This window comes from Mercenaria mercenaria, chromosome 3, assembly GCF_021730395.1.
Source record: "Mercenaria mercenaria strain notata chromosome 3, MADL_Memer_1, whole genome shotgun sequence".
Lineage (NCBI taxonomy): Eukaryota > Metazoa > Mollusca > Bivalvia > Venerida > Veneridae > Mercenaria > Mercenaria mercenaria.
Genome location: NC_069363.1, coordinates 7,239,962 through 7,253,839, shown reverse-complemented (window position 1 = coordinate 7,253,839; position 13,878 = coordinate 7,239,962). Strand labels below are relative to the sequence as shown.

Genomic DNA, 13,878 nt, shown 5'->3' with positions numbered 1-13,878 from the left:
ATCTCTTTATATACACACTCTCCGGGTCCAAACGTCGCAAATAGATCAGGTACAAAGTACAAGAAGTCACACATTTACTGATTCAGCATCACTGTCATATTTACTCTAAATAATGAGTAATTTTTGTAACTGCTCAATAGATGAAAGGGAATTTTGTTTAAAACAAAAAAGAAGTTTACAGTTTATTGTAACGACAGCCTAGTCGGAACAGAAGTGTTACGATACTTTAAGGACTGTTTTAAATGGCGTAGACTCTGTTAAATTCTGTCACTGTCGGCATTCGAAACGGCGATCCCAGGGGTGCATTACTCTTCCATGCAGAACTGTCTATATATCAGTCAGATTGTTTACAAGAACTTAAAACAGACAGTCATTAAAGTATTGGGATGTGTGTGTGTTTGTGTGTGTGTGTGTGGGGGGGGGGGGGGGGGGGGTTGGGGATGGAGATCTGATTTACCTTTTTTGATACTTAGAAATCTCGGAGTACTATGTTTGAGCTGAGTGTTAATTAGAACAGACTACAAAACATTTGTAATTTCGTCACTAGATTGAAATATAAAATGCTTAAATGGTCGCATGAGATCGTTATTGAAATATGAGAGTTTATACAGATTTGACAAAACATTTCGTATAGCCTGCACCGTTCCATACCTTATTGTACAGAAGTGTACATTTTATAATGTAATTGTTTGTGATATAGTCTCTTCATGCTCTGTGCTTTAATTGCTGGACGGGAAATCCAGGAGGCGCATGCTTGAGCCTCTTAATCTCTCTGGTTGCCTTGACAATTTATTAAAAGACGATTAATGGATTACCGATCTCATTCTCTTTAAAGATTGTAAATTATTACAGTATAGACTTTCAATCCAAAGTGCGATCAAGTAAAACGCTTGTCGTTATGAAAAGCAATTTCTGTTGAAAATGACGTCATGTCCCAAATACAAGAAATACTTGGAAGTGAATTTCTTTTATGACCATGAGTACGGTAATCAATATAATGACCAGTGAGCGCGGACAACCGAATTAAATTGTACTTTGTAATTATGTTAATATTTATCATATAATAAGTTACAATATAGAACGATGGTATAAGTGAACGATTTGTAATCAGCTGTGTATCTCATTTAATCATCATTGACAGATCAGCCTACTGATAAAAAGGCACGTCAACATTTTTGAACGTTTTATATCACAATTTTGAGATTTTGAGGACAGATAACTGTGATAACTCTGTCCTTTCAAAATACGTGGAAATAAATATCGGTGAAATTTAATTCATTCGTACATGCATTGCATGTACATCTATTTGTCTCATACGTGGAAGCAAATAACATATTTCGGTAGGATACTTTTCAACAAGAGTCTCAAACTGAGTCTGTTTTTATTTTCCTTTTCCGTTTAATTTCTACTTCTAAAGGACCTTTTTTATCTATGGGTAAACCTATTGACAAGTCTTGTAGACATAGTTGGAAATTACAGCTTATGTGTTTGAAATCAGGTCGTTTTTGCATTGCCCGACATAACAAAAATGATTTCAGTAGGAATTTAATTTAATTTACAACCTCATTATCAAGTTTGAGGTAAGTATATCAAACTAAAAAGTAGTCCAATTTCCTTGACATTTTCTCCTTATTTGAAGCTAATAAATAAAGTTTATAATAACCTTTCATGAAATATTTTTGCACAAAAAGGCTGGACGAATATATGAGTTGAAAGAACAAGACTCAAGGTATGAGTTCGTGTACACCTAAAATGGACAACAACGGATAAACCCAGTTAATAGCATGCGACCTATATACCTAATTTTCGGTCAAGGTGTTTCGGTACGATGAATCAAAAACTCAAAAGAAAGTAAACAAATAATCACAAAAACAGCGAATATCTCTCGACTGAAATACAACTACTTATGAAGTGGCGAGGGGAAATGTCAATAGCTCAACTTAAATACTAACAGTAGCTAAGACCTCGTCGAAGTATAGGATAATGAATAGTAGTCTATGTTTAACTTGAAACCGGTCATGGAAATATTTTATATTTGTGTGTTGTTGTGGTTTTTTTTTTCCGTTTTTTTTTTCATGAAAAACCTTTGACATTAGTATGAATTATTTAGCAACGTTTCAAACATGTATATTTTCCCTAAATGATAGTACTCAGCGGCATGATTTCAAAAATATACATTTTTTTCTAATACAAAAAAAAACAACACTTTTTTTGTTATTGTTTATAGAAAACATGTAAAAATGTGATAAAAGTGAGTTTTATTTATATCTATTATATAACCAGTCATTCATATGTTTAAAAAAGTGCTATTCGGGAAATATAACCTTTGTATAATATAGAAAGCATTGTTTTTAGTATGCATAATATATCATTACTATGAACCTACAAATCATACTGATGGATAATATTGTATATTTATCAAATGATTTGCCGGTCAGTAGTCAAGGCTATTTGCTAGAGATCCGACGGACTGCAAAAATATGCAATCATGAATAAAATTTTCAAGACTTTTTAACCGTGTTCGAACTATTGACTGGTTATTAGCAGCAAACTATGGATCGGATATTTATGTAATGAGTTATGTAATAATTTTGACTATTGACGGACAAGCCTTTCAATAATTTTTTATTGCAGAACACGAAACATTAATTTCAAGGTATTTTTTCTCTTATTGTTTTACATAAGCCCAGCAAATCTGTGTTAAACTATATAGATCGATTAATAGCTCAAACTTTTGACCGGCAATTTATAGAATGTGTCACGAAATACTGATGAACGTAATAAATCATAATGATGAACATAATCCTTGCGTGTATCAGTGCTATACACTTGGCACGGTAAAGAACCAGGCTGTCTATTCGCAACGTGCTAGGCTAAGTTAGCCGGACAAGCCTGTATCTGATTTCTGATCTCTCTGTCGCGGGGGCTTTGTCTCACTCTGTCCCTCTGGTCAGATCGCTCTGTGTCTGTACTAGTAGAGGATGAATTATGCGCCCTGTGTGGCTGCATTTGAACTATGTAAAGCGCCTTTGAACGTGAAATTGATCATGAAAAGGGCGCTATTTAAATCTGGTATAATAATAATAATAATATATCATACTGACAAATATAATATATCAGACATACTGACAAGCATAATATATCAGACATACTGGCAAACATAATATATCAAATATAATAAATCAAACATACTGACAAATATAATATATCAGACATACTGACAAACTTGAGTTGTCTTCTTTTTTCAACCACATACTGACAAATATTATAAATCAGAAGACTGACAAACATAATATATCAGATATACTGACAAATATAATATATATCTGACAAACATAATATATCAGACATACTGACAAATATAATATATCAGACAATACTGATAAATATAATATAGCATAGTAATAAACGAACTGCGTAGCGTTTCACTGATTATGTAATGCATATCTGAAGTCATGCCTCTTTAACGTTTCTTTTAACTGTGCTTAAACATCGATTATGTCACATGAAAATAGTACGTGATTCAGTCCACCTAATGAGAATTCGACAGTCATATGTTATACTTTAGTCAATGATTCCTTTTTGACTTGTTTGATCTTAGATCAATCGGCGGCGCAGGACAATTAGCAAATGTACTGTGTAATAAACGCTTAGCTGTGTAAAGAGAGGATACATTCTTCCCCTATTGACCTTTTTCGGTCAGACACAGCTAGACAACTTCTAATTCATGTGACTTATATTGAATAAAAAAGATAGGAGATGTTTTATTATTAACTGTCATTTTAAAATAATACCTAGTAAATTGTGACCTTGACACATGAGTCAATGAGCATATTAAAAATCTTAGGGTTTTTTTATATATTTTTTTAAATTAATTTGTAATGTGTCAAAAGATACATTCATTACATTACAAGTATGGCCTCGTTCAGAAGTAATGAGAAATGGTTCTAGAGTATAAAACATGTATCAGATTTATTGAACGTTTAATCACACTGACACAATATAGACTATGTGCAGATTTATCATGTATTAATGATGGAGGATACCAAAAATCGTTTTTAAGGACTGAGGACACCAAACAGCTTTTAAGACGCGGGCTTCATCGGTGTAGAACCTTCCATAAATCAGACGGATGACTTCCTCATGTTAAACAAAAAGTGTTTAGCCCTCCCGTGGAGGATGGGCTCAAAATAAATAAAAATGAATTTCAAGGCGGTATTTAATTTTGGCCAAGTTAAAAGATCGAAATTGAAATTAAAAGAAAACACCGAATTTCGAACTGGAATTGAAATTAAAGCCAGCTTGAAGATCGAAATTCAAATATTTCTAGTCATTGTCAGCTCGTTGATCGGCATTTTAAAATTTTAAAATTCAGTGTCATCTCTAAAAGCAATTTCATGAAAATTTGAAATAAATCATTTGAGCTGGGAAGAATGTAATTCATCTGTATCACTTAGAATTCCGATTTGTGAGCTGGCTTGGAATTCAATTTGAGCTGGAAATTCAACTTTTCTATATTCCAGCCAAGTTGAAATTTGATATTATATCAAAATTTAGTATTTCCAAAATCTGAATTTTCAATGCTAGATCGATATTTAGCTTTTCAGTTTTCTTTTTTTTTTCAAGTTTCAATGCCAGGTCAAAATTTCTTTGTTTATTTTAATTTTTGTTGTTGTCGTTTTTGTGATTTTTATATTAGATTTCGATCGTCAAGCTGGGCTCTAAATTTAATACCGGCTCGATATTCATTTATTGGAAAATTTGAATTTTGATATTCGGTCTGCTTCAAAATGCAGTACTAAATTAGCAGGCTCAAAAATTAAACGCAGTGCGACAGGTTTATATTCGATTGTTCTCAAAATTCCAACATTTTCGAATAATAATACCAGGAGAAAGTATTTAGCTTCTTGAAAAAGGCGATATTTTCGAACTCAGAATTATGATCTTGAGTATGATTATATATCGAAATTCAGTTTCGATTTTCGAGCTGGGTTGACATTCAGTGCCAGCTCGATGTTTGAATTTCAATCTCTGAACAGGGTGTTAATTCAATACCATGTCGAAATTTGGTTTTAAAATGGTATGAATTTGGATCATTGAGCTGTCTCGAAATTAAAAACTATTATGAAATCAAGCTTTTTGCAGATCAGAATTTTAAACTTTTGGGTAGCTTTGATCGAAATTCGACATGGTAAGAAGGTGTATGTCGACCTTCGAGCTGGAATAAGATTCAAAGCTAGTTATAAAATGATTTTCGATCCTTGATGACAGTGTCACGGCTAACAATTTAATAGTAAATGTGCAACCTCTGTTATTTGACTGCAGAGAGAGAGAGAGAGAGAGAGAGAGAGAGAGAGAGAGAGAGAGAGAGATTATTTTTGCTTAGTGGTTATTCCATTGTCATATAAAGGTTTAGCAGTATTTCACCAAACCAGAGAACTATTTGGTAAAAGAAAAACATCTTTACCAACAATCTACCCGTCCAATATATGTTTGGCTGTACTGTCCAGTACGACTGAATACTTAAAATATTCTGAAAAAGTTTATCCCTTAAAAAATGAATGTCATTTTGTAAAGGAATAAAAGTAAACAATTGCTGAAAACTGTGAAATTACAACAGTCGGACATTATTGAAGATGCCCAGATGCATGTAACAGTTCTTTGAAAATGGTGAATTTTAAAGACGTTTAACTGTCCAAAGTGTGGCCATTTTATACAGCACTTTTTTCTCTTGAATGCAATGCATATATCAATAAATTGACAATCGTTTTGTAGAGTAATATTGGTGTTTTATATACAGTTCAATTTACAGACAAAACAACTTTCTTTCAATAATTTGATGGACCTAGCCTTTAATATGTTTTGAAAATATACCATGATGAAAGTACTCTGGTTAGTTCACCAAGTAACATTTAGGTTCCGATGGCTTACTAATTTATTTTTCTTAACAACGTTCTCACTTACCTGTGCAGTCATTGTATATAAACTTAGGATGTCTAAAACATTGATACAATGGTGAACTTGCGAAGAATGAAATGGCCAGTATGACAGCGGCCTCAAGAAAGAGAGTAAGCCGAGATTCAGCAGCCGATTTACCTTGCAAATCGTTAGCAAAATCGACTTTTGTATTGGCTTTTAGGGCGGGTCTTCAAGGCTTAAAGTCAGCAAGTGTAAATAGAGTTTATGAAATAGACGTTTGTTATATGGTCATTTTGAAGGTTTAAAAGATAACAAAATGAGAGTCATACAGTATCCAGTTTATAATTTTGGCAACAGAAACAAATCATACAATAAAGATCATTCCTCTTCAGCCACGCTAAATACGTTTTTACATAGTCTTTGTTTACTGGTACAAACAAAAATGTTAGCCAATGCATGGGTATTCTCAACAGAAAATAAACAATGGTATAAGAACAGGTTGAAGTAGTTCTGCACGTTTGAATCAAATATATTTGTGCAATGTACAGTTTTATTAAACAATATTTTATGCAAAGAATTATTGTATCCGAAGAAATTTTAGTCAATAAAAAAAGATACGGTCGTGTGCTTGACTTTTTTTCTTAAAAATCTGTAAAAAGGATCCTTTGGAAGCAAATAACGCAACCAAGGAACATAACGGCAGACTCGAAATGAAATGACGCCCTTAGCAATGGTTTAATCGGAATTATATTAGAAAAAAATCAAATGTTCTCTATGATCCCCAAAAACCAGAAAACATACAAACACTGAATCCAAGTAAAATTCAAAGGTTATGGTAGGTTTTCTGATAGCTGATAGCACAGAGCACAGCAAACACTGCTAGTGCCCGCCACAAATAGAAACTGTAGAGGAACATATAGCATGACAGGTTGAGACCAATTTGAAAATATTGGTTCGCAATGAGCCTCTACGGGAAAAATCGCATCCACATGAAGAAATGTAAAATATCACAAATTTTGTGAAACCTTTTATAGCTATAGATTTACATATTTACAATCATATGGACAGATAAAATGTATAGGTCCGTTCACTTATTTATTTCACAATTCGCAAAGTAGCAATTGGAGAACTAAGATTGCTGCTTATTTTATGATTTCACCGGAATTATTTCATATCAAAACCTGTTAATTGTCAAAATAAACATTAAGAAAGACATAAGCGCCGACAGTTACGTACTTTATACACGGGATATAATAGATTACCCGCAAAAATTATGTTACCCGTATTACGGCCGCTAGTCAGTATATTTTAGGTTGCCCGGATAAATAACGTTACGCTGTCACGCCCGGTTAACCAAACGTGCAGAACTATCTTAAGCAACATGTAGGATCACTGGAACCAGACTGAAAAATGCCATTGTACTCTACCCCTAGGTAAACTATGACAATAATGGTCACCAACTAGCCCATTTCAATCAGACATTTCTTACTGAAAACGAGTAGTTCGAGAAACGGGGACTATATGCATATAGAATTAAATGAAATATTTAGACTATCCAACTGACTTGAATATCATACTTCATGACGAGATCAAATAAAAAGTGTTCCTTGTTTTTCAGTTTAGAGTTACCCCAATACAATTTAGGTGATTTCCAAGGCGACTTTTCCAGCTTCTGAAGGTGTAGGAAAACCCAGTTGCTTTAGAATTTATTGAATAATGAAAATGTCCAATAATTTAGGCGTACATATTAAAAATCCTTCATCAATCTAATGTTGATGTTTAAAATATAAAGATTCACTAGATGTTTATTGCTGTATAAAGGGGTTTCCCGTCATGTGTATGCACTAGTATATCTGCTCTTGTACCACACTGTTATAGCAGTGTGCATTCAATGTAGAACAATTAGAAATAGGTATGACATTACCGGAATTATGAGTTATTGTGAGTTTATTTTGAGAATTATACAACATATAGTTTTGGTTTATCTATAATGAGAAAACTATTTAAAACATCCTCAACAAATTAAGATAAAGAATAAAATTCATTTTAGCTTTGCTAATAACACAATCCGTGGTCTTTTTTGTTTTATACATGGATGGTTTAGCGGCGGTTTAGCGGCGTCTTTTTGCGTCAAGCATACTTTCTGAGAGAAAAAAGGAGCTAAGAAATGGTCCTCTTTATTATACTTGTCCTTATTCTAATATATCCTATATCCTTTAATGTTATCTTATGTTGATTATTCAGTACATATACTGTATGTAAGCAATGCACTTAATGTATCTATTTGATACGATATCAAACTATACCACTTTAGAACTATGGATGGTGAAATTCACTATAGTTTAAATTGCTTTATTACATATTACAAATTTTATTCTCCAAAATGACAACTCCTAACTTCCATGTGTGTAAACTGGACGATTACAACTTGCATTCACTGAAATTTCCAAATTTAAATTTCTCTCTGTCGTATTTCTTTATTCATCAAAATATAGCAGCATTTATACATTGTAATAACAAAAATCACTTTAAATTGTTAGATTTCACTTGCATCTTTGATTTCATCCGGCTGCTAGGGCTACGAAATATACTCGATCATACTTCCAAACGATAGCCATGACCAATACTTATAGAACCATGTTTAATATGCTACAGATATAGGTCGTAGTCACTGGGGCTTGAACCAGATTGAAAACATTTCAGACATTGTCAAAATAGCCATAATTTCTACGTTTGAACATTACCTGGTAAACAATGACACGGGTTGATTACTAGGGCTTACTTACTTAAAACATCATCTCAAACGGCGAAGATAACACGATTTCATTCGCAAGCCAACGCCTATATATATACACGACCATGTTTATTACAAGTCATCGGAGCTCGAACCGAGGTCAAACTATTTAAGACATTGTCAAAATAGCAAAATATTGGAACCTGCCCTAAATAGTCAATGGTTTCCTTCTTTTTATTTTGTATTATGCGCATGCTTTACAGGAGGTCGACAGTGCGACAGTGAAAAGGGCATGTACAATAGCGAAGTGCGAGAGTACAATAGCGAAGGATGAATGCACGATGGTGATCATACGATGTAATATTTCACCATTCGCCATTGTACCTTCCGATTTCGTCACAGAATTTCGGGTTCCGTCTGCGTTGTTATTACCGATACTTCTCAAGTCTATCTTTGTCATTTTGCTGTTTTAAATCGTTCTTTCTACTAACTATTCTATATGTTTGATATGCATTATAACGACCTAAGCATCACTGATTAAGATAAGTTTCGAGGTTGAATAGCTAAATCTTAAAGTTTCAATCTGCAATTTATTCACATGCAAATCAAAAGCATATACATAGAACACGCATTTGAGTGAATATTATTTGTAATTATTCACCTGCAACATGTAATGAAAATACAAGGGCAAAATAAATTGATCTTTGCAAAAATCGGTTTACACACAATGGAAGTCAGAAACTGTTATGAAATCAGACATATCCAATTTGAGATAAGTAGCATAGCAATTTGTACTATAGCGCGGATAATACCCTCCATACAGAACAGGTTGGTCATTAAATGCTATCTAAAAACTAACCCTGCAAATGAAACGTTGAGGTTTTAGACTAACATGTCATCTAAAATTAAACTTGTAATATTGACTTTTAGCTGTAAACATAAGCATGTTGTGATTTAGATCCTGACTGTCAATGTTTATTACTTTTATGTAATGCTAATAGATTACTCTTTTTGTCTATATCATTAGGCCTAAAATAATCTTTGTTTCCGGTAACATGCTCAAATAATTTAGGGTAGGTAGGTCGGAATTATTTATTTATTTTTTCTTTGAGGTTTTTTATTAAGTGAGACTTTTGGGAAATTATTTTTGTGTCAAAAATGAATATAAATAAGGGGGTTATGCCTTTAGAGCATCAGTAAGTTGATTTCTAACATCACTGACCATGTTTAAAGCATAGAAAGTGCAGTTTTGCAACATTTTGTTAAAAAGTTGAGAAAAAAAAGTCTCCAAGGCCATAAAAACATTTAGGGTCGGGCCAAAAATTTAGGGTAGGTCGGGACACTGGAAACAAACAATGTTTACGCCTTTTTAAACTTAATGGATTCGACATAAATTATATGTGTAAAAAAAACGTCATGTTATATTTTTGTGTCTTCTTTTCGTTTGCAATCATTAAAGTCATTTACATCCGATCCTTAAATTACAGAATAATGTTTGCGAGATGCTTTCATCTAACACTTCACGTGTAATACGTTTATAAATGAGGTGCACTAAACAAATCTACTTAGGCAATACATTTTATCATCAAAAAAAGAAATACCCCAACATTTTTGAGATTTCTTCCATGTTTATAACAATATCTAACATTTTTACAAAATAGAATAATGTAACGATGTGATTTTATTCATGCTGCATTAAAAGATTTGTGAATAAGATTTTAGGGCTAAGATGCGCCACCGCATACTTGTAATGAAAAAGAAAAAAAGTTGTCCAACTCTCTTCATGCCATTTTATAGTTTCTTCATATACAGCTTTCTCTTTAAGCAAATTTCTACAAAGGAAAACAAGGGAAGAAAAACATCTAGTAACATGGCGTTAGTCTTATAATTGGAGATAAAAATACTGCCATTAAATTATTGCGTAGGTTCCTGAGTGAAAACAACACAAATACGGAACATTATAAAGTGGTCCTAAATTTAACTCACAATCACACTTATCAGATTTCAATTGATATGATAATGATAGTGTTAAAATTGAAGTCAAAGATAAATGAACAATGATGATGGCAGTGATGATAACAGGATGGGCAAAATAATGATAATGAAGATAACAACATGAGCGTACATAAACTTGACCTTAAATGTATAAAATGGATGGATAAATGAATATAATCACACACTACATTTCTTCTCTGCCAACATAAGCTTGCCTTAATGAACATCAATCAAAATTCTTTCTGTTTCATATAATATTGTGCTGAAATACTAATTTGCAAAATCCATTCTTTATCTTTTGTCATAAATCTTTCTTAACCCTGCCTGAATGACAACCGTAACCTCCCCATCTTCCTCACACAACTGTGTCTAAACTAAATACCCTAAAACCTGTTTCTGAAATGTGCAAATACAGAGATTAATGATATCGCTCATATATTTTGAAAACTAAATTTTAAATATAGACAGTTGCATTTTTTTTTGTTTTGATTTGTTTTGTTTTGTTTAGTTCTGTGGTTGACATTAATATGTCTAGAAGGAAATATGGCATACCGGATTAAATCATTTACATGATATGACATATCCGAACGATGATTCATAAAGAAGACAATATATATGTCCCTTTGATATATCCATTGATATGTCCACACAGTACGTTCCTCCAAAAATCACATCAAAGCAACATTTCCAAACCATAATCGAACAAATTCAGTCCAACGTTCCTCCTTTTATCAAGTAAGCATTTTCACGTTTTCTATATTCCCTTGCCTTTCTGACAGCTATAAAAGCCTTTGTCTGTCAGCAGTCTCTCGCCACCTTAAAATTGCTCCTGACGACTCTTACCCGAAACAGGCACAATGACTTGCAATGAATTGCAAAACCATTCTGAAAAGTCAGACTATGTTTCCATGTTTTGTCAGACTGGTGTACTCATATGTAACTTTAGAGCATTCAGTTTCGTTTCAAGTCTTTGTTTATCTTTAACAGCAGCTTCTAGTTTGTTACTGAGCTCTAACTCGGACGATTTCCACATAAGTAGTAGTTCTTCTTTACTAAAATGTTCTATATCTAATTTTGTCTGAGATTTGTCTCTTCTGTTCCCATGAACGGTTTGTCGTTTGCGAGGATGGAAAGTTCTAGACTCTTTTGTCTTAGTTTCTGGTATAGACAAGCGTCTGATAGCAGGTGCACAAACCTCATTGCCAGCATCGCCAGACGCTCTACGAGAAGAACAAGCATCCGGTGAAAATGACAATTCTTTCCTTTTCGGTTTATACTCATCCGAAAACATATCCCCATTTGGTGTCTTATTCTGAACTGGGAGGCAAGGGTCTAGTTCAGATGGCGAATCATACATATTGTCTTCAGCTGTTAGTGGATTTGTTTCTGAAATCGTTTGCAAACTTGGCTCAATTTCAAAAAATGGTGTTGTGAATGAAGATGATTCGCCTTTGATTTTAAGCGGATCAAAGTTATCTGTGTCACTGTCTTTCTCAGTGGTGTCACTTATGGAATAGGACCCTGGAAATGAGCAGCTCGAAAGTATTTCAGTGGACAAATCATGTACACTCTTTTGTGGTGGTATCCAGTCAAAATCGTCCTTTGTAAAACTATCATGAGCGTTGGCTTGTGGTGGTGTCCAATCAAAACCTTCATTTGTCGAACAATCGTCGACGTTGCTTTCTTTTACAGGAAGCAGCAAGTTGCTGCAGTTTCCTTTAAACTCTAAATTTTGTTTTCTAAATTCGTTAAGATCGACCACTTGTGTAATATCCTTGAGGGATATTTCTGTAATTTTTGGAGCAGGTGTACTTGGTTGTGAATCGTCACCAAATAAGTTGTTATCCTGCATTTCCTTCATCCTGGAAACATACATAACATCGTATTATTACAAGCAGCTAGTTTTCTTGCATTCTGATTCATTTGATTAATTATCTTATTGGTGTGTAATATAAACTTAATTGATATTTTGTTTTGTTATAGACTAAAAATACTCTGTTAATATCTAAATAAACATAAACTGACAGAAATCAATATCTGTATTGAACTAGGTGGAAATCTGACTCTGTATCATGGTTGTGCCTGGAATACTTTAATAGTATTATGACAATCAAAATAAATGTAAGGTTATAATATATGGATTATTCTAACGGCAGTTTGGTCTGGTGTGTATAAACCTAACAAAGATTTTACAAGCCCAGGAATACACCATAAAAGAGCAAGCTACTGTTATGATCACTTTATAAAATGGATTTATTAACACAAACAAAGTATTCCTTCGGGCTTAATTATGATGTACACGACAGGCAGAGTAATGGGCTTGTCCGATTTTTTAATAGCCAAAACGAAAACGATGTCATTACAGTTTAGCTTGTCTGATAAAAAAAACACGAAGTATCGTTTAAAAGTCTAGACAGATATCGTCGGTTGGTTAAGCTTTTTGTTCAGGTCCACTTTCCTTAAAAATTTAAGGAGCTATAATTTTACAACTTTGTACATTTGACCAGTAAATAAACCTGTACTCTTTCTTGCAGTTTCTAAGAATAAAGTACCTAAAAATGTACTATTTCTTGACGACTGTTTAGGGCCCATTTTCTCACAAAACAATTAGAATTATAGATCTTAAGCCTTTACACTTTTCAATCATTATTTGATAGGTGAGTAGGCCGAAAATCAAATTTTCAAAAATTCATTTGGTGAGAAATATGATTTTTTTTTTGTATTCAGAAAATTGGCAGGGTCTGGTTATTATTTTGTTTTGGTGCACATTTCTTGTTAAGTTTTGAAAGTTTGCACACTGCATTAGTCACAAACAATAAGCCTCTCTGAAATACTTTAAATTATGTCCTCTTTGTGCTTAGTAAAGAGGTCACATATTTTCTGCAAACAGTTTTGCTAGTGAGACAATAATCATAACTATGTCTAACATGTTTTCCAAAAGTGTGGTTATAATCAGGCTAGTGTTGGCACCGGCCGGTGGTTGGGATACCATATATGTTGTATTTACATCTACTTCAGGTCTCTGCATGCAAATTATAAAAAAATCAAATTCTAGCAAGTAATTTCAAGTAAGCACTCTGTTATATCAAAGAAAAAAATATTTAACAGAATTATCTTCTATTACCCCTGTCCGGTTATGCCTGTTTAAACGGCTCGTTTTGTAATTAGTTATGGAGTTTTGACAAGCCTCATGAAATCAAAAGCTAACTGATATAATAAATTCATGAATA

General features: G+C 33.2%; 1 protein-coding gene across 2 annotated transcripts in view; it reads right to left on the bottom strand.

Moving 5' to 3' along the window:
• Positions 1-6,258: 6,258 nt before the first annotated feature.
• The window catches only part of LOC123525470 (glutamate receptor ionotropic, NMDA 3A-like), a 293,441-nt gene continuing 285,821 nt past the window's right edge, over positions 6,259-13,878 (bottom strand). For both annotated transcript variants that reach the window (XM_045304534.2, XM_045304533.2), the window contains one exon: positions 6,259-12,510. In XM_045304534.2, coding sequence (XP_045160469.1) covers positions 11,565-12,510 — 946 coding nt within the window. In that variant the 3' untranslated portion in view covers positions 6,259-11,564. The remainder of the gene's footprint in view (positions 12,511-13,878) is intronic.